Consider the following 22,703-nt stretch of genomic DNA (forward strand, 5'->3'; position numbering starts at 1 on the left):
ACCTAAAGCATTGCAGACAGAAAAACATTTGGCATATAACTTGTCTTGGTTCCAGATATTAAAAAATTATTTTTTCAGAAGGACTTTTTTAGCAAAGCACTTTCCATACCTAAGAAAACTAAAATTTCTCTGACATCTGGTCACTTTCCATTATTTGCTGTAACGCAGTTGTGTAACTAAGTTCCTTCTTGCTTTTCAGATAAGAAATGTGGAAACTAACCAATGTTTGGATAATATGGGTCGTAAGGAGAATGAAAAAGTTGGCATATTCAATTGTCATGGCATGGGAGGAAATCAGGTGAGTCCATACACTGAACAGCTTCTTACATAGTGTATGATCATTTCATCCTGATGTCATTTAATTTGTGTTTAATGTTCAGGCTGATGCTGTACATTGTCCTCTGTGGTGGCTATAATGTGACGATCAATTCATCAATGTACCTCTACAGCAGTGAGCTCATCATGGGTCAAAGAATTACTTGTAGCTTGGTTGGGACATAAAATCCATTATTGTTACGATCACCCATATGATGCCATGTAAGACCCCTAGAGCCACTCTATTGAATCTCCCAACTTTCCCGTAGAGCTAGTATGCCTACCGGTACTTGGGTTGCCACCTGGTCTTAATACTCGGGATAGGAGGGGCTTGCACGACTATACAGGTGATCACTGGAAGGGTAGCAGCCGATGGTGGGTCAGGCTAGCACAGGTCACAAAGGTAGTTGCTGTGCTGGAATGGTCGCTGTATTGTGACCAGAATGACGAGGTGTGACCTGAGGGGTGAGATACGATTTGTGTGGCAAGTTGCGGCTTTGAGGACCGAGATGCGGCTTGTGTGGCAAGTTGCGGCCTTGAGGGCTGAGGTGCAACTTGTGTGGCAAGTTGCAGCCTTGAGGGCTGAAGTGCAGCCTTGAAGGCCGAGGTGTGGCCTTGGGGGCTGGGGTGCAGCCTTGAGGTCCGAGCTGTGGCCTTGGGGGCTGGGATGCATCCTTGAGGTCCGAGATGTGGCCTTGAGAGCTGGGATGCAACTAATGTGGCAAGCTGTGGCCTAGGTGCAGCCTTGAAGGCCGGAATGCGACCGTGAGGGCTGTGGTGCGACTTTTGAGGCAGCGGTGCGTCCTTGATGGTAAAGGAAACTATGCCATAGGCAGGTGCCTTAGATGGAGGCAGCGTGAGGGGCAAATGTAGATGGCACTAGGAATGGAGATCACTACTCTGAGGTGAATGCCGTGGGTGCGGCGAGGCCGCAGGCTGAGACCAATCTTGGAATGGCAGAGAATGGCAAGGTAAACAAACATGGCAGAGTAGTCACAAACTGACAGGAGACCGGCAGATAGGGACACTGACAGACTGACAGGAACCAGAATTCACACAGGCATAAAGTATTACCGGCAACGTGGCTCCGGTCCAGACAGACTGATAGAAGATCCTCAACCAATGGGCATGCGGGTGCACAGATTGATTGACGGCTGACAGCTGGGACACTGCACGTCTATCCGGCAGACCCAGCAGCACCTGCAGCTATCTGGCATCTTGGTCTCCCAGCAACTGCGAGCACTGTCGCAGTTCGGCATCCACATTGCCTGGTGACTGGGGAGGCTTGTCAGACCAGAAGAAACGGCGTGAAGGTAACAAGACATGGCAGCGGCTTGTGACAATTATATCACTGACAAATAAGAGATATGGTTAAATGTGAGATAAAGGGGCCTATTCATCAACACTAAAATAACGTTTTTAAGGACATTATCCTAAATCACTGATATCTCCTGGATAAGTCCCCATGCGTTGAATTCCACACTCCCCATACATTAGTATGGGGATAAGGAAATTATGCTATTCATCAAATTCAGAAAATTATATATTTTCAGAATTTGATTGTGTTACTATTCGCCACTGTGAGGTGGCGAATAGCAGGTAAAACTTACCTGTGTCAGCGTGGACAGGTCCCCCGGCGTCTCCCTCTGGCGCTCTGGCCTGTTCTCTGGCTCCGGTGGCTGGTCTGACAGGTGTTCTCCCGGCAGAACACAATAAAGTTTAGATTAAAAAAAATTTTTTTTTTAATCTAAACTGTTCTGTGGTCTGCTGGGAGAACTCGTGTCAGAATTGCCACCGGAGCCGGAGGCGCTGCAGCGGGCAGGTAAGTGCGGGGAGGGGGGGGAGGTGAGCGGAGGGGGGAAGGGGGACACAAAATTACCGCAGCTGTAGGTAGTGCTGCGCATGCACTGGTTTTACAGATGTAACAGAGCATCCGCAGCACAGATTACAGCTGCGGTAAGTTAGTGTAGTGAGGGAAAACTATCTATTTCCCAAAAAGGGGTTTATTTAATGATTAATACATTTTTAGTCTGTAAATTAACTGCAGTAGTTCCACAGTGGGCAACTATAGACACTCACTTTTCACTTCTCCTAACACTGCTTAGTAAATAGACCCCTAAGTATGTATGTATGTATTACCATACGGGAGGGGGTGGATTATGTCTTGGGGGATCTATTACCACTGGTGTGTGGGAGGTCTTGTTATAATGGGGACGTATGGACACTAGGGATGTATGTATTACCATTACAGAGGGTGGTTGATTATGCCGTCGGGTATCTATTACTGCTGAGGGTGGGTGGGAGATACTGTTATAATGGGGACCTATGAACAATAGGGATGTATTACCATTAGGTATGGTGGTGGTGCCTTGGGGGATCTATAACCACTGGGTAGGAGGTACTGTTATAGTGGGGGCCTATAGACACAGGATGCAAGACACCCCCAAGGCATTTTGTTTTTTAATAGTACTTTAAATAGAGAGCGGGTCCGGTTTTCTGAGAATCGGACCCACCCGAACATACCTGATCCAAGGGGGATCCGGGTCTGGCACGGGGTTTCCCACCAGACTCGTAAAAAGCGAGCGCTCGCTCTGAATCAGGTCGGCTGCTTTTTTTTTTTACCTGGCCTCCTGGCCGCTCGCTAAGCTGTGGGTGACCACCCACAGCTTATGCGAGCGGCCAGGTGATGGTCGCGATGATTGGGCTTGCGATGAGACCCTTGTGGTAGGGTCTCTTTCCCGCAAGCCCAAGTGAGCTTCCTGCTCTAATAGAACAGGAAGCTCACTACTGACATCACGAGCGTTCCTTCGGGAATGCCTCCGTTTGTCCAGCCACCCCCCTCCCCGCCTACAAAACGGGGTGAGCTGTCGATCAACATCGACAGCCGCCCCATTTGTAGTGAGCCCGGGAGCTAGCCCCGCCATCAACCCGCTTGCGAGCGCATAGTGCTTGCGAGCGCATAGTGCTTGCGAGCGCATAGTGCTTGTGAGCGGGTCTGAATCAGTCCCTCGGTTCCCAAAACGAGGCAAAAAGTCATCAATCCTGCCGTCGAATTCCTGCGGGTTTTGGATTGCATGTAAGTCCCTTCCCACGGTGATCGGCGCATTTTGCTTCACTTCGATTGTGCTGTACTCTGCTGTGTGGCTGAGCTGTGGGCTGTGCTGAGTCCAGTGATATGGGGCCGGGGCTTGCTGTATTGCTCTGCCCCCACTTCAGCCGGTGTAGGGGAGGGAATTGGTCCGTCAGGACTCAGGGGGGTCAGAAATCCCCCTTGTGTGCACTAGTGCTGGGGGCCCCTCTGTGTGTGGGGCCCAAAGCTCTTCCCTTAATCCGGTCTGGGTGTATCCCTAACACACAAGTACTGTGATGCTGCAGGCCGTACCCCATTGTATCCATACAAGTAGTGTATCCCTAACACACAAGTACTGTGATGCTGCAGGCTGTACCCTGGTGTGTCCATGTCAGTACTGTGACACTGCAGGCCATACCCCAGTGTATACATACAAGTACTGTGACGCTGCAGGCTGTACCCCAGTGTAGCAATGCAAGTATTGTGATGCTTCAAACCGTACCCCAGTGTGTATCCCTAACACACAAGTTCTGTGACGCAGCAGGCCGTACCCCAGTGTATTCATATAAGTACCGTGACGCTGCAGGCCGTACCCCAGTATATCCATATAAGTAATGTGCCACTGCAGGCCGTACCCCAGTGTATCCATATAAGTACTGTGATGCTGCAGGCCATACCCCAGTGTATCCATATAAGTACTATGGTGCTACAGGCTGTACCCAGTGTGTATCCATAATACAAGTACTGTGACGTTGAAGTCCGTACTCTTAGTGTGTATCCATAACACAAGTACTGTGACACCTCAGGCCATACCCTTAGTGTGTATCCATAACACAAGTACTGTGATGCCGCAGGCCGTACCCTCAGTGCGTGTCCATAACACAAGTTCTGTGATGCAGCAGTCCGTACCATTAGTGTGTATCCATAACACAAGAGTGTGTATCCATAACACAAGTACTGTGATGCTGCAGGCCGTACCCTTAGTTTGTATCCATAACACAAGTACTGTGATGCTGCAGGCCGTACCCTTAGTTTGTATCCATAACACAAGTACTGTGATGCTGCAGGCCGTACCCTCAGTGCGTATCCATTAAACAAGTACTGTGACGCCGCAATCTGTACCCTTACTGTGTATCCATAACACAAGTACTGTGACGCCGCAGGCCGTGCCCTTAGTTTGTATCTACAACACAAGTACTGTGATGCTGCAGGCCGTACCCTTAAGCTGGCCACACACTAGAACAACTTACATCCAACTAGCGAACTTGTTGATTGGTTGGAATGAAAATCTGGTAAGGAATGGGAGTAAATGATGATCAGAAATTTACTCCTAAATGCCAGAAAACAGATGAAAATGGTCATCAGACAAGTTTGTTAAATGTTTGATTTAAACTATTTGGTCCATTTTTCAGCGTCTGGGAGCAAATTGCTGATTGTATTCCTTACCAGATTTTCATTCCAACCAATCTACTAGTTGGCTGGTTGGACAGATAATCTTTAGATGTGTGGCCAGCTTTAGTGCGTATCCATAACACAAGTACTGTGACGCCGCAATCCATTCCCTTAGTGTGTATGCATAACACAAGTACTGTGACGCCGCAGGCCGATCCTTAGTGTGTATCCATAACACAAGTACTGTGATGCCGCAGACTGATCCTTAGTGTGTATCCATAACACAAGTACTGTGACGCCGCTGGCCGATCCTTAGTGTGTATCCATAACACAAGTACTGTGATGCCGCAGGCTGATCCTTAGTGTGTATCCATAACACAAGTACTGTGACGCCGCAGGCCGATCCTTAGTGTGTATCCATAACACAAGTACTGTGACGCCGCAGGCCGATCCTTAGTGTGTATCCATAACACAAGTACTGTGGCGCCGCAGGCCGATCCTTAGTGTGTATCCATAACACAAGTACTGTGACGCCGCAGGCCGATCCTTAGTGTGTATCCATAACACAAGTACTGTGATGCCGCAGGCTGATCCTTAGTGTGTATCCATAACACAAGTACTGTGACGCCGCTGGCCGATCCTTAGTGTGTATCCATAACACAAGTACTGTGATGCCGCAGGCCGATCCTTAGTGTGTATCCATAACACAAGTACTGTGACGCCGCAGGCCGATCCTTAGTGTGTATCCATAACACAAGTACTGTGACGCCGCAGGCCGATCCTTAGTGTGTATCCATAACACAAGTACTGTGGCGCCGCAGGCCGATCCTTAGTGTGTATCCATAACACAAGTACTGTGACGCCGCAGGCCGATCCTTAGTGTGTATCCATAACACAAGTACTGTGATGAAGCAAAAATAGGCCCAAGTTATGATTTCAGCTGGTTTTATGATTTTTTTTTAAAGAAATACAGATCCAAAACTCAACCAAACCACGCAAGGGCGGTTTTCGCAAAACCAAATCCAGATCCAAAAGGCGCAAACATCTCTAACTTTAAATGCATTTTTGTCAATAAAATATTTAAATATTTTTTGTTAAATATGTTCTAGGCTTACAATAATTAAAAACAAAATCGACAATTTCTGAGTGGTGTTTGGGGAAAAAAGTAATCAGTTATGTGGTTAACAATGTCACTTTATAATGGTGAAATATTACCTTACTTACAATTGCAGATTAATATAGTATCAAAATTATTTATGAGGTTGGATTTACTGTACTCACCAAAGAATGAATGAAGTGTGAAGCATTGATGCAGGAGCTGGCTTCACTCTGTGCCCATTTTAATCGCATGTTTTGTGAGAGTTCTCTGTCCCAGATGTATAGATCGCTTGCAGCCTTCGTAGCTTACAGCAGTCACAGGGGAGGTCCTGCTGACCCACCGTCTTCTGTTGGTTAAAGCTGTTATTCTTCTTCCTTGTCCTTTCCACAGGGAAGTTGGTCCTTTCTGGAGGAATAGCTGCTGATGATTGTCCCTGTTGCTGTAACCCGTGCACCACACACCATATTTATGTTGGTTATAGATATCTTATAACCATCTTTTGGGGAAAAAAATGGGGCAACTATTAATATGATATTTGCTTTGTCTATAGTTGTAGCAAAACAGTAATGTCATTTGTACTCCAGCCACTCCAGCCTAATCAAGTGAACAGTGAACTAGACATCTGAATTCCAATTTTTCCATACTTACTGACGTATTGCTTTTCCTGAAGGCGACATCAAGGTGGGAGGTGCATGGGGCGTGGCACTGTGAATGGTGGGATGGCCATGATGATGTGATTCACCGCAAATGACATTATAAAGCCCCTGGACAGCCCATCTTATACGACTCTTGGGTGTGCGCTCTTGCTCTGATATACGCATGCCTTGGGTGATTGAACGTATGAGGCTGAAGTGATGATTACATATAGACACACACACAATTCCCTCCGAACCATCTCGATTTTCGGTGTCCCGCTGTCACATCGCACAGGCCGCAGTGTCCCGCAGTCACTCGCTGTACTGCTTAGCAGAGTAAGCTGTGAATCTATGCCATGCGCATGAGCACATGGTCTATACACTGAAGCGAGGGCTCCCAGCATGTGATGAAGATGGAGGGGGAGGGCGTGGCTCGTGGGTGCAGCTTTTCCCATAAGACCACACCCCTTTCCTTCCACCAAGAAACGCCAAAATCTACATTCACTTACCAAAAAATTAGGCTTGGGTCAGCCGTGTGTGTGTTATCTGTATATTATTTATGTGTTATTTTGGGAGAACATACAAAGTATAGGGTTTTACAATATATGGATTAGTTATGTCACTTTGAAAGTCAGATGCAGCAGCACCCTTGCAGCAGTGAAAAGGTGTGTGACAGTATGACACATCATGCAGGAGTAGCTCTGAGACAGGGCCCGGACAGCACCATTCATCAAAGCCATTTAGGGCCTGATTTAGGGATGGAACGTAGCTGCAATAATATGCGAATTGTTCCAAAGCTTACCAGAGTATAAGGTCCCCCACCACTGTCTTCTCATCTGTGTACGATATCAGGTACCAATGTAAATATCAGTAACATCGACGCACATCGACCAGTAATGCAGCCCTTGTGGCAGGTCTGACCTGTCTCAAATACAGCGGCTCTCCTGCCACACAAAGAGCTCTCATGCTACGTATGTTATCGTAGTATGCTAATTTATGCACGCCCATGTAACGGCATTTAACCAGTCAGTTATGCCTGCGTTTCTCTAACTACCCCCCCTGTTCAGGCATACCGACATTCTGAAAGCCTCCTCCGGGAAGGGGAAGCCAGGTCGGACAAGCAGGGGGGACGTGGTGCGGTAGAGGGGGCGTGGCTGGGAATATTACCCAGCAATGGGGGCGGAGCAGGGGGCGTGGCCACAATCACGTCATTTTGGCCCTGTCCCCACTACACAATGCTGAGATTTTCATCACTGTGAAGCAGGGGACGGGGCCACAATGACGCAAATCGCGTGACCGGCTCCCCCCCGCTGCGAGGGCTTTATTGTAATCGAGGAGGTGGGAGCTGGAAGGGTTGGCGGCTGCCGGGAGGTTTCCTGCCTTTCCGGGGGGCCAGGAGCGGCACCTGATTTTCGGGATGCTCCCGGCTGAATCGGGAGGGTAAGCAAGTATGCCCCCGTTACCTACACCAAACGCTGACTTCACTCACTTTGCAAATGGGTTATCTGTACAAGCGGAATCGCAAGACAATTGCGGCGCGTGTGCAGTGTGGCTTATGTGCGGTGGCAAACAGTCGCTGGATCTGCTTAAAATTCACATCCGTCTCTGAATTAGGCCCTATGTGCAGAGCCAGCCTGATAAAGCCATCATGCACTCCACTGTGCGCAACATTACTATCAGTACCCGACAGGACCCAGGATGGAACACCTCTGGTTTATTATAACATATAATAAGATCCAACATAAGTGCCATGACAGATAATGAAATCACTTTGACATTTCTTTCATAATTAGAAGAGCAATATAAGACTTTGGTGACGGGTATTCCCAGAGAAGAGACTAAAAGAAAAAGCTCTGTCATATCCTCTACAGAAGATCCTGACAACATAATACTCCGTAGTACAAGAAAGGTCTGTTTAATCACATCAGCTTTGCCGGGCTGTGGTAAGGAAAGCTACAGCATTTCAGCAAATGTTCTTTTTTTCCCTGTGAGATCAAACTATCTTGAATTTGTCTCTGAAAATAAATCTGCCTTGGAAGTGAGCACTAGTGCGGGAAAATAGGATTGTTCAACTCTGCAATGTTGTTTTGCCAAAATTGTCTACGGCTATCTTTAGGAATTAGAGACAACGGTGCACATTTAAATATACCAGTGCTTCCCAAACTTTCTTGAATCACGGCACCCTAGAGTATCTGTAATGTTTTCACGACACTCCCTGGCTTAACGTTTCTTATTGAGAAATTCAGAAAAAAATATTAAATTAAGTAAATTGTGCTAAACTGTCATTGCTAGGTTCAGGTATGTGGTGGAGGACAGGGCTGTGCTTCTGTTTGTCGACATAATTACTAGAATTTAGAGATGAGCGGGTTCGGTTCTCAGTGATCCGGACACACCCGAACTTCACAATCCACACCAGGATCTGAGTCTGGGGACACTGTATATGGGGCACTATTGGGGGCACTGCATAGGGGGACCACTACGGTCCATAACCGCACAGGTTCAACAGCAAATAATGAAATAGATTGAATTGGGCTGTAACTATAGAACTAGAAGTAGTATTATATTCAAAATTAATGGACTAAAAAAATCCCTATATGTGATCATTAAAGAATATGGAAATTTAGCCTACTAGTGGTGCACCCCAGAGTCAAATTTAGTAGTCAAAAATTATCCAGAGATAGAAAAAGGACTCTGTTTGGGGACACGCTTAATAATAGAGACAGCAGCAAAAAAAGATCAATGAAGAAAGTGGGAATTATACATATGCAGCCCCAATGTAAATTCTCTAGGTAAACACAGTTATGGATATATAAAACTTAGGGGTCTATTTACTAAGCTGTGTGAGTAGATAAAGTGAGCGGTGATAAGGTACCAGCCAATCAGCTCCTAACTGCCATTTTTCATACACAGCCTGTGACATGGCAGTTAGGAGCTGATTGGCTGGTACCTTATCACTGTTCACTTTATCTCCTACCACAGCTTAGTAAATAGACCCCTTAACTTTTAATAAAGATGCTTGTAAAATAAACTATATGATTACTGACGACATAAATGACACACAAACAGTAAAAAGACACAATGATTGGCTGTGACAAATTGTAACAGCGTTAGCTGCTGATTGTTTTATATTCATAATCTTTCCATAAAACAGCATTAGCTGTGAATTGTTTAATGTAATTTTGGAAAATATTTTGCTTAAAGCATCTTGTTTTTGGTAACAAACTATTTATATTTTCTGATATAAGACAGGAGAATCATTTTTGTTAAAATTGTGTCTTTTTGATGACAACCACCTGGGATACGTAATTTATCTATGATGTTTATCACTAGGAAATGCCTGATGGTTATTAGATGAAAAGACAAATACTGAATCTATTTGCCACCTGCAATGTCTATAATACTTATTGAATGCTCAAATGAACATAGGTGTGTGCAAAAAGTAACTTATTTGTGACCAATCCGAGACATCAAAATTAATCAATGTCCTATATTCATGTGTGTCTTTTTACTGTTTGTGTGTCATATATGTCGTCAGTAATCATATAATTTATTTCTGGAAAGCATCATAACAGTTTTAAATCCAAACCAAAATGAATGTCTAGATCACGTAAGAGACTACGAAATCCTAAAATCAACATTATATATATATATATATATATATATATATATATATATATATATAACAGTCAGGTGCATAAATATTGGGACATTGACAGAATTTTCATATTTTGGCCTCTATTCACCACCACAATGGCTTTGAAATGAAACAAACAAGATGTGCTTTAACTGCAGACTTTCAGATTTAATTTGAGGGTAATTACATCCAAATCAGGTGAACGGTGTAGGAATTACAATGGTTTCTATATGTGCCTCCCACTTTTTAAGGGGCCAAAAGTAATGGGACTGTCAACTCAAAAGCTATTTCATGGACAGGTGTGGGCTATTCCCTCGTTATTTCATTATCAATTAAGCAGGTAAAAGGTCTGGAGTTGATTCTAGGTGTGACATTTGCATCTGGAATCAGTTGCTGTCGACTCTCAATATGAGATCCAAAGAGCTGTCACTATCAGTGAAGCAAGCCATCATTAGGCTGAAAAATCAAAACAAACCCATCAGAGAGATAGCAAAAACATTAGGTGTGGCCAAATCAACTGTTTGGAACATTCTTTAAAAGAAAGAACGCACCGAAGAGGTCAGCAACACCAAAAGACCCGGAAGACCACGGAAAACAACTGTGGTGGATGACAGAAGAATTATTTCCCTGCTGAAGAAAAACCCCTTCACAACAGTTGGCCAAATCAAGAACACTCTCCAGGAGGTAGGTGTATATGTGTCAAAGTCAACAATCAAGAGAAGACTTCACAAGAGTGAATATAGAGGGTTCACCACAAGATGTAAACCATTGGTGAGCCACAAAAACAGGTAGACCAGATTAGAGTATGGCAAACAACATCTTAAAAAGCCATTACAGTTCTGGAACAACATTCTATGGACAGATGAGACAAAGATCGACTTGTACCAGAGTGATGGGAAGAGAAGAGTATGGAGAAGGAAAGGAATTGCTCATGATCCAAAACATACCACCTCATCAGTGAAGCATGATGGTGGTAGTGTCATGGCGTGGGCATATTTGGCTGCCAATGGAACTGGTTCCCTTGTATTTATTGATGATGTGACTGCTGACAAAAGCAGCAGAATGAATTCTGAAGTGTTTCGGGCAATATTATATGCTCATATTCAGTCAAATGCTTCAGAACTCATTGGACGGCGCTTCACAGTGCAGATGGACAATGACCCGAAGCATACTGCAAAAGCAACCAAAGAGTTTCTTAAGGCTAAAAAGTGGAATGTTATGCAATGGCCAAGTCAATCCCCTGACCTGAATCCGATTAAGCATGCATTTCACTTGATGAAGACAAAACTGAAGGAAAAATGCCCCAAGAACAAGCAGGAACTGAAGACATTTGCAGTAGAGGCCTGGCAGAGCATCATCAGGGATGAAAGCCAGCGTCTGGTGATATCTATGCGTTCCAGACTTCAGGCTTTTAATGCCTGCAAAGGATTTGCAACAAAGTATTAAAAAGTAAAAGTTAGATTTAGGATTGTTTAGTTTGTCCCATTACTTTTGGCCCCTTAAAAAGTGGGAGGCACATATAGAAACCGTTGTAATTCCTACACCGTTCACCTGATTAGGATGTAATTACCCTCAAATTAAATCTGAAAGTCTGCAGTTAAAGCACATCTTGTTTGTTTCATTTAAAAGCCATTGTGGTGGTGAATAGAGGCCAAAATATGAAAATTCTGTCAATGTCCCAATATTTATGCACCTGACTGTGCATCACAGTATTTATGCACATGACGTCATCTCCAAGCGCCACTGAAGCCGGACCAATCGGCCAGCTAGCAGCGCACTCCAGGTCATCGTGACCCGGAGTGCGATGTTCTCACGGCAGGGTTTCACGGGCTACGCCCGTGTTAAACCCTGCTAGTTACCTGGTTTGGATTGCCGGGTCACTCGACCTGGCGATCCAACCCTCTCCCCTTTTACACCAGGGAGCTGCCCAGGCTAACCCTTCAAAAACCCGGGTTTTAGCTCAGGTGTAAAAAGGGGTATTACAGACCCGCTTCTTGATTGCCTTCTACAGTAACCTTACACATTTGCTTATCTGTCTCAGCCTGTCGGTCAGCAGTACAGGCAGGCTGTGCAAAGAAAGACCTTCTGCGACGGACATAAGCAGTATCACATTGCATAGGTTCAGAGGTGAGTGGACAATTAGCAGCAATATGGCCCAATTCACTACATCAAAAACATTGTATCATATTATTATCAAGTCTCTTATGGGGTAAGAACCAGAGGCGTCACTAGTGTTGGTGTCACCTGGTGCTATAACTCATGGTGACACCCCCCTCTCACCAAAAAAAATAAATAAAATTGATGCGCAGCTCCGCAAACTCTCCCCAAATACCAGTCCAGCAGACACATTTACACAATGCCCCCAGTAGTGGTGTCCCGTATGTAGTGCCCACAGTAGTGGTGCCCCTTATGCAGTGCCCCTATGCAATGTCCCCAGTGGTAATGCCCCCTAATAGTGCCCCCAGCGGTAGTGGTAATGCCCCTTATAGTAGTGCCCTCTATAGTATTAGTGCCCCCTATAGTAGTGACCCCAGTATTAATGCCTTTAGTAGAAATGCCCCTAGTAGTAATGCCCACATTAGTAGTGCCCCTAGTAGTAATGCCTTCAGTAGTAATGCCCCCTGTAGTAGTGCCATCAAAAGTAATGCTCCCTGTAGTAGTGCCCCCATTAGTAATGCCCCCTAATAGTGCCCACAATGGCAGTGGTAATGCCCCCTATAATATTACCCCCAGAAGTAATGACCCCTATTGTATTGCATAGAGTGTAACAGTGATTGCCAGATAATGCAGAGAGCGTCATGGTAACCGCCAGATAATGCATAGAGCATCATGGTAACCGCCAGATAATGCAGAGAGCATCGTAGTAACCGCCAAATAATACAGAGAGCATCGTAGTAACCGCCAGATAATACAGAGAGCATTGTAGTAACCGCCAGATAATACAGAGGGCATCGTAGTAACCGCCAGATAATGCAGAGAGCGTCATGGTAACTGCCAGATAATACAGAGAGCATTGTAGTAACCGCCAGATAATACAGAGAGCATTGTAGTAACCGCCAAATAATTCAGAGAGCATTGTAGTAACCGCCAGATAATACAGAGAGTATTGTAGTAACCGCCAAATAATTCAGAGAGCATCGTAGTAACCGCCAGATAATACAGAGAGCATCGTAGTAACCGCCAGATAATACAGAAAGCATCGCAGTAACCGCCAGATAATACAGAGAGCATTGCAGTAACCGCCAGATAATACAGAGAGCATCGTAGTAACCACCAGATAATACAGAGAGCATTGTAGTAACCGCCAGATAATACAGAGAGCATCCTAGTAACCGCCGGATAATACAGAGAGCATCCTAGTAACCGCCAGATAATACAGAGGGCATCGTAGTAACCGCCGGATAATACAGAGAGCATCGTAGTAACCGCCGGATAATACAGAGAGCATCGCAGTAACCGCCAGATAATGCAGAGAGCATCGTAGTAACCGCCAGATAATGCAGAGAGCATCGTAGTAACCGCCAGATAATACAGAGAGCATCGTAGTAACCGCCAGATAATACACAGAGCATCGTAGTAACCGCCAAAAAATACAGAGAGCATCGTAGTAACCGCCAGATAATACAGAGAGCATCGTAGTAACCGCCAGATAATACAGAGAGCATCGTAGTAGCCGCCAGATAATACAGAGAGCATCGTAGTAACCGCCAGATAATACAGAGAGCATCGTAGTAACCGCCAGATAATACAGAGAGCATCGCAGTAACCGCCAGATAATACAGAGAGCATCGTAGTAACCGCCAGATAATACAGAGAGCATCGTAGTAACCGCCAGATAATACAGAGAGCATCGTAGTAACCGCCAGATAATACAGAGAGCATCGTAGTAACCGCCGGATAATACAGAGAGCATCGCAGTAACCGCCGGATAATACAGAGAGCATCGCAGTAACCGCCGGATAATGCAGAGAGCATCGTAGTAACCGCCGGATAATGCAGAGAGCATCGTAGTAACTGCCAGATAATACAGAGAGCATCGTAGTAACCGCCAGATAATGCAGAGAGCATCGTAGTAACCGCCAGATAATGCAGAGAGCATCGTAGTAACCGCCAGATAATACAGAGAGCATCGTAGTAACCGCCAAATAATGCAGAGACCATCATTGACCCACATATAACCCATAACATGAATACACCCCTTATACACACAGAAACACAATGAGTATACCCACGCATATACATTAATACACCATCCCCAGCATAGACACTCTCTCCTCACTGAATTAGTTACTTCCCATTACACCTACTGTATACATTACACCATAGTCACTGTGCTGGCTGCTCGCTGTCTCCCAGCTGTCTCCCAGCTCCTTCTCATCCTCTCTGACTGGGAGGTCAGAGGGTCACGCTGGGAAGAAGCAGGGACAGTGTACAAACTACTTGTCAGTATTCAAGTGTAATCAACAGTATTTGAATACACTTGTAAACTGGCAAATGTTTTGTAGACTGTCCCTGTCTGCTCCCAGCGTGACGATCTGTAAGGCAGGGAGTGAGCTGATTCACTGAAGAGAGGAGGAGCAGGAGCTCAGCTGCCATGATCCACCCCGGCGGCGGCTTCAGTCAGGCTGATCGTCTTTACACTGACAGCAGGTAATCAGCCCCGTGCCTCTAGCGCTCCCCCCCCACATGTAGGGGACTGTATGAAGAGCACAGCCGCACTTGCCACTTACTGTACAGTAGGCTGCCGCTGGCTGTCTCAGTGTGACAGGCGCAGCAGCAGCCGGCAGAATTAAAAGCTGTCTCAGCAGCTGCTGCAGGGAGAGCACCTCTCCAGCCTGGCGTCTCCCTGTAGTGCAGGCTCTGCTGAGCGGGGGGCGGGGATGAGTCAGATTTTGGTGTCACCCCCTTGGAGGGTGACACTCGGTGCGGCCCGCACCCACCGCACCCCCCTTGTGACGCCACTGGTAAGAACCTTCCTGGCCTGGCTGGCCTATCCTCAGGTTCCAAACCCCCAGTCTTAAGTTCAATCCACCGCCCAGCACCCTTGTCCCCTGAACAGTCTTACCAGTAGTCACGGAAGATCGCCGTTGCGGAACCGGGGCCTGGTGGGAAACACACAACAATTCCTCAGCCGCCACATACCTCTCCACCAGTTCAACTAACTGGTCTGCGGACTTAGTGTCTGCTTGGCTCACCCACTTGCGCAGTGATGCAGGTAGTGATCGCAGATACCTGTCCCTCACGACTCTTTCCACGATCTGCGGTCCTGTTAGCGTCTCGGGCTGTAGCCATTTTGTGGTTAGATGGACGAGGTCATGCATCTGTGAGCGTGGAGGCTTTTCCATTTGGAACTCCCAGCGGTGGACTCATTGGGCCAGAATAAATGAGGTGACTCCCAAGTGAGTTAGGATCTCCCGTTTTAGCTTTGCATAGTCCTTGGCATCAGCCAGGCACCAATCATAGGCCTTTTGTGGTTCTCCAGACAGGAAGGGTGCCACAAGACTTGCCCACTGTTCCTTGGGCTAACTCTCCCTTTCTGTGGTTCTCTCAAAGGCCGCAAGATATGCTTCCACATCATCACTCTCGGTCATCTTTTGCAGAAAGTGACTGGCCCGTATGGAGCGAGTGTTGTTTGGAAGTCCAGTGGAAGCATCTCCAGACCAGACTACTAGTTGTTGTACCACGTCTTTTAAGGCCTGGCAGGTTTCCTCTATAGCGACTTATGAGCCCTGTTTGTTTCCTGCTGAGCTTTGATAGCTTCTTGCAGAGTTTTATTAGATTGGAGCAGGGCCTTAACAATGTACTCCAGGTTGTCTTTAGGTGTATGTTTGTATCAAACCTGGCTTCTCTAAGCATCTGCCGACACCACCTTCATGGACTTCACAGAACACGAGTTGATATCCAACACAACAAATTGGTGTCTGTCACTTTAAATTTTAAATGTAGTACTTTTCCTCTTGCTGCAATTTCTAGTGTGCATTGCCTGCATTCTCCACCATATGTGACATGAGCAGGGTAGGGGTCCCTCTCCTGGGGTAGGTGGACACCTCCTTACACACAGCAGCCAGGAAACAGCACTCTAGTCGTGGGTTATTGTGCAAGCTGGTCGGCACCAGTTTTTATTGTGCAACTCCAATAGTCAAACAAACCAAGCATAAAATAAATCCTAGCCCGGCTGGGCACTGACTAGACAGGTAATTTCCTCTCTACAAGTGGCAAGGCCTACTGCCTTACCACAAACACAGCACTTTCAAAAGGTCCCAGTGTCTCTGAACAAAACCTCAGTGTCTGTTCTCCCCCAGGGTGTGTGAGACACTGCATCAAAACTCTTACACAGCTATATTGATCCACTTCCAGGTGTATTCCTTAATTAGCCTGCTCACAGACTGGAAGACCTAACACCTGAAACGGCCCTGTGGATGGAGCCCTCCCTTCTCTCTCACATCCACACCCCCAGGACCCATTCTCCGGCTTTTACCTAAAGCCAACACTCAGATCTGTTTGTAAAACAGACTCTTCCTGGGGGTTAAGATACATATTACAGGAATCTGAGCTACATATACACGCCATCCCTAACTTCTCCAGTGCGCTTCTATCACAATATATATATATATATATATATATATATATATATACACACATACCGTATGTGTAATGCATTGAAATAAAAGATTGTCAGTCTTACTTTTACAATATTTTTTGTTTTTTATAATTAAAATGTATTTGACATATGCTGGAGGGTGGTCATACTGCACCAACTTGAATATGACCAAACCTGTTAAAATTTTGCTTGCTTTTTTAGAATGTTTGTGTTGTACCAACTTGACTAATCGATATGATAAGTGACATGCGTCCAAGGGAAGCATCCCTAATTTATATTTTAGGTCTTAATTGTGGTACAATTTAACCTTCTTCTTTTGTATTTTTAATATTAGTCATTCTATAAACTGAATTTGTATGTTAATTTTGCAGCTCCTGATTCTGTGTTGTATCCCCAGTTTTTTTTTGTGTGTGAGGATATAAATAGCCAGTAGCCAGTGAGATCAATGGGATACTCTGTGCTGTGTACTGCAGCGCAGAGTATTTCAGGACACAAGTGATCTAATGGTGTGGCAGTGATCTGTCCATGCTTGTAATCGGGTCATGGTATGAGGAGGGCAATGGAAGTGGGGCAAAAAGGTTGAAAGTTAAATAGTGGAAAAAGCAGAGTACCCCAACAGCTGAGGAAAATTATGTTGGACCTCTTTCAGTTTGACACATGAACATTGCCGTGTCGAAGTCAACCTGGATTTGATACAAAGTTCATTAGAGCAATTTGTTTTCATACTCACCTTTATTCAGATAGGGCTAAACTTATAATGAAATATCAATACGCTAGGAAGCAGGGCTGTTGCTAGGGTAGCCATCGCACAGGGCACCACAGTTCAGGGGGCGCTGTTTGGGCCTGTAAAATTTCTATTTATTATCATTCTTGTTTATAGCTTCCTCTTATTTCATCACCAGCATCATCCTGGCCTCTCATATCTCTTCCCTGGCCCTTCCCCATGAAGCCATGGTCCTTTTTTGGGTGCATTATGTCCCTTTGAAAAATGAGGGGGGCGCCAATGCTCTATCTGGCACAGGGCACCAAAAAGTCTAGTTACAGCTCTGCAAGGAAGTAATAAGGCACAACGTTCCTCACTGATGTCTGCTTCTACTTTGTGTATGAGATGGCTACAATATAATGGCTGATTTCTGGCAAAGGCAAAGTTTCATGACTTATGTCTCAAATGAAAAAAATAGGTCGGGTGTATCTCTTCCTTTCAACATTTCTCCTGAACCTGGTCTTTTGACATAGGCAAAAAGTAGGAATTAATTAAATGGTGGATAATATATAAAGCAGGGGTGGGGAACCTTTTTTCTGCTGAGGGCCATTTTGATATATATATATATATATAACATTATTCGCGGGCCTGGTGCAGGCCACACCCCTCTGTGTGACGTCACACAGGGGCGGGCCACAATCGCCGGTGATTGCAGTGCTCCGGGGAGCTGAAAGGGCAGCGGTGTGACTGTCTGAAGCGTCCTAAGGATGATCCAAGTGGCACTGCTGCTTAGGTTCTGTCTGCAGAGTGCCATTCTAGGCACCCTGCTAGCCAGATGAGGCTAGCAGAAAAAAGCTCCGTGGGCCAGACCAAATTATTCCGCAAATTGTTCCCCATCCCTGATATAATACAAGCAAAAAGGCAAATAAGGGTAATACTAACATTATAGATGCATTAAAACAAAGTAGAAACAAATAAGTAGAGAATAATTCAGCTCTTGGTTTCAGGGCCAAGGATTGATTGTCCAAAGGTAGAAAATGCTTTTAAAGTTAACATTTGCACATGTTTTAATTTGAAATTGGAATTAATTAATAATATATTTATGTTGGCAGATATCGTGGCCCATGGGGAGAGGGTGGGACCAGCACCCCCTTTTCTTAGGCATGCGATTCACATGACATGAGCGAACGGGGCCTAATGATGTGAATGTTCAGTCCCCGCCCCCATCAGCTGACACCTGAATACTTACCTACTTTTATCATCTCTCGGGGAGAAGCCCAGGGAGACTATAAAAGTGGGTAAGTATGCGGGTAAGCTAACTGATACATTTTCGGCTAAATTAATGGTGTTGCACTAAATGTGGAAAAGTTACAAACAACAAAACTTTGCCCTTATTTTTTGGTCTAATATTAGCCGCATTACTCTATATATTGGACTTTGATGGCAAAGATATATTACCCAAATATAAAATGTCCTGAACACAAATGTAAAATGCAGTATGACAAGTAACTACTTACCTTACAATAAATAAAACTTCTGATGTAAGTGACACATTTTAAAACCTGAATATTGGTTGGGACTTGAAAGTGTGTATGGGGGTGGATTATCATCTGCTCGTGAAGTGATTAATTATGTTCTAATAAACATTGAATATAGTGACTATATTACAATTTGTGTCTAAGTTTTAAGGATTGCTATGGGTAAAGTAACAAATATAAAGTGGGTAAAATGTGATTGGTTTGTAAATAGTTCTTTTATGGCGCCAGTGACTTACAGTACAAGACAATGCAGGACAAGTACATGGTATATATACACAGTGCTGCAACAGTGGTCATAACACTGAAATAAATAGCAGGGAGGCAGAAGACGGTATGCAATCGGGAAGCTGGCGGATGTAAGCCCTACAGCTGGCTTCCCGACTGCTTTATCCCAGCGAGGGTTAAATGAAAGGCATCTAATTCTAGATGCCTGTCATTTTACCGACGCTGGGAGACCGGCGCCCGGCATCCCGATCGAAGAGATGCCGGGCGCCGCTGCGGACAGCCGCGGGGGGGAGGGTTAGGTTTAGGGCTCCAGGGGGGGCTTATGGTTAGGCATCCCCCTGGGGGGTTAGGGTTAGGCTAGGGGGAGGGAGGGTAAGGGTTAGGCACCCCCGGGCTGGACTTGAGGTTAGGCACCCCCCCGGGGGACTTAGGTTTAGGCGGTGGGGAGTTAGGTTTAGGCACTTAGAGGGGGGATTAGGGTTAGGCACTGGGGGAAAGGTTAGGGTTAGGCACCCCTAATGAGGGTTACGGGGGTTAGGTTAGTTCATACTTACCTGCGGAAAATCGGGATTTTCAGCCGTGTCGGCCTGCCGCTGTCGGGATTTGAACTGCCGGACTTGTGTCCGGCGGTAATTCATATGTATTCCCAGAAGACAAGGGTTAGGTGCCATTGTAAGAAGTATGGAATATGTGATAGTATAAGTAAGGGAAGGAAAAACACATGGGAGAAGAGAGCCCAACTCGTGAGACCTTACATTCTAAATGTAGAGTACTTGGCTAGATTTCCTGTAAGGCTATTAAAGGATGCTGTGGAAGCCACTGATAGCAAGGAATAGAATAACACAGTTGATTGCAATTAGCCAGCAAAGAATAGTAGATATTCTCTCATAAGTGTTATTATGGCATTTATGCTGTGATGTTTACTGTATGTATGTTATGTGATTTTGTTTTTACTGCTTGACTGCTGTTAGTTTTTCATACAGTCTTGGTGTGTATAGTTTTAAGTGTTTACGTTTAACGCGCTTTGCTAGTGTATGCTACAAACATGCTAATCCTCTCAGTAAAGGTAAGCAGGCACCCCTGGGGCTGCATGTGGCCCTCTGAGCATTCATCTGCAGCCCCAATCTGCTAGCTAAATAATGAAGATGTACTGTTTTAACCTTATTACAGAAATTAAGGGAAATGTTAGTTTTACGATCCACTGCAATACCACTTTCCTGCTGCTCTCTCCAATGGTGCTACTCTGCTGTGTTCCAGCCAGTCTGGTCCCATATTACGTTGGTATTCTGCAAACGTGTTAATTATCTGATCCAGCTGCTATGGGCTGACCCTGTGACTGTCCTATTTAACCTTACTCTTCAGTTCCATCTGAGCCAGATCTTCTTGTCAGATTCCTGTGCTGCAGCTGGTATACTTTTGATTACCCTTTTATCCTGCTGGATGGTGTGCTTTGGACTCCTGGTCTCCCTGTGTCACCAGTATAGCTAGCTGCCATCTTGGCTCCAGGTTCTGTCTTGCATTCTGCACCTGTTAAGTTACCTGCATTCTGCTCCAATGCTGTCCAGAAAACCTGCTCAGTATTGCTTTACAGCATTCTGCTCTAGTGACTTCCAGAAAACATGCTCCAAAGTTCCTATATTGAACATCCTGAAAACCAACACCTGTCCTTGAGTGCCTGCATACATGCAATCCCTATAATATAAGCAAGAGGGCTAGAGTGTGTGTGTGTGTGTATGTACAGTATGTGTGTATATATATATATATATATATACTGTATAGTGAAGAATCATTTCTGGCTTTTTGATTCACAGAGCTGAGCTGCATACAGCAGGTACCCCCTAACCTGCTGTCTGAAGCTGAGGAGTGCAGTGAGTCAGGCAATCTCTGCCTGTATGGAGATTAGATGGAGGACTCGTAGACAAGACAGAAACAAAGCTCTCCATAACAAAAATATAAATTGATGTGGCCTGACAAGGAAGGTTCCTACTATATGTACTCAGAATAGTATGCGAAGGCTGGATAAGCGTGAGAATAACTAAGAATACTATGTTTTTTGCTGTATGGCTGTTGACGACAGCCTTGTTGCTGGGAAGATTATAAGGCTGTCTGGTCAGCTGGTTGGGTGAGCCAATGATATTGCTTGAGGGAGTGGTCATATGATCAGTATATATTGGCTTGTATGAGTGTAGACAGCCTCTTTGTTCTGGATTTTTGAAACCCACCATCCCACCCGTTACTGTTTTGCTTGTGTCACACTAATTTTTTCATCCCAATCTAGGGGAGGCGCAGCATGGCGGGAGTACGCTGCAGCTCGGTGGCTTTACGTTGTGGGGGCACTTGCCCTCGATGAACCTGGCGAATTTGCCCTGCTCTGTGCAGGGGGACCTGGGCGCTTTTGTACGAAATCGTCTCGGATTGGCCCAGGAGTGAAGTGGGACCCTCGCAGCGTTAGTGCGTCTAGAGGGGGGACGTGTCAGTCGTTCCCCGAGTATTTGAGCAAAGTAAAAGCTAGAACCGAGCCTGCAGCGTCTCTTTGCCACCCTGGTTAGGCTAATTAATTAATTATAAATAAAAGCTGTGACCTTTTAGCCAAGCTCTTGTTGTCTGTGTTGTTATTTATTAGCTTAAGTTAAGTAAGCTAGACAAGGTTGTTAAAGGTTTGAAGCAATAAACCAATGTATATCTTACCCCCCACCCCCACCCTCCCCTTCGTGTGCCAGTGGTAATACAGTAGGTGTCAATTAAATTAGGTGCGAAAAGGGCAATGTGCCATTGCAACAGTGCAGAAACACCGGCAATGGCACCTCATCTTTTTTGTTCACAGCCCAGTGGAAGCTGCGTACAAAACTGTGGGGCTACAGACATGAATCAGCGAGTCCTGCCTGTGCTTTATATGCACACACTTACTCGCTGGGCAAGCCTAGTTGAATCGACCCTATAAGATGCATGGGTCTCCGAATGAGAAGCTTGTATGTCATTACTGCTGACAAACCTGTTTGTTGAACTTCAAGTCCTAGCATGCTCTTCCAGCCTGTGGAGCTACCGATCATCTTCCTAGTTCCTACTCTACAAAACAGTGTTCTTTGCTAGATTTCACCGATACATTCAAGTACTTTAGCAATTTCTTTCCTGAAATGAACAATTCACAACATGCATCTACAATCTATCAACTGTGCACTATAGTGACATTTCTGTACAGCATCCAAATGATTTGAATTTTGCAGTTTAAGTCCCACCTTTACAAGTATTTATAATGATAGGGTCATTTCAGGCACATAAACAAATGATCAGTCTCTTAACTGTGTGTATCTAAAAATAGTTTTCACTGATTTAATCATTGTTGGTAGCTTATTTCCAAATATAATCTGGTTATGCATAAAAACTGTTTCCTCATCATTATTAAGTTTCAGATTTCATTAATCACCATGGCAACTGGACAGAGCATGTGGAAGGCTGTGAGCACTGCACAAGATACTTCTATATCTTCAGAT

The 22,703-nt window shown here is 45.2% G+C and overlaps 1 protein-coding gene across 2 annotated transcripts in view; it reads left to right on the forward strand.

The window, feature by feature from the left end:
* The window catches only part of GALNT13 (polypeptide N-acetylgalactosaminyltransferase 13), a 531,019-nt gene that overhangs the window by 450,935 nt on the left and 57,381 nt on the right, over window positions 1–22,703 (forward strand). For both annotated transcript variants that reach the window (XM_088462019.1, XM_088462018.1), the window contains exon 9: window positions 200–298. In XM_088462019.1, coding sequence (XP_088318145.1) covers window positions 200–298 — 99 coding nt within the window. The remainder of the gene's footprint in view (window positions 1–199; window positions 299–22,703) is intronic.

Source organism: Taudactylus pleione, unplaced genomic scaffold, assembly GCF_031769625.1.
Source record: "Taudactylus pleione unplaced genomic scaffold, aTauple2 ptg001137l, whole genome shotgun sequence".
Lineage (NCBI taxonomy): Eukaryota > Metazoa > Chordata > Amphibia > Anura > Myobatrachidae > Taudactylus > Taudactylus pleione.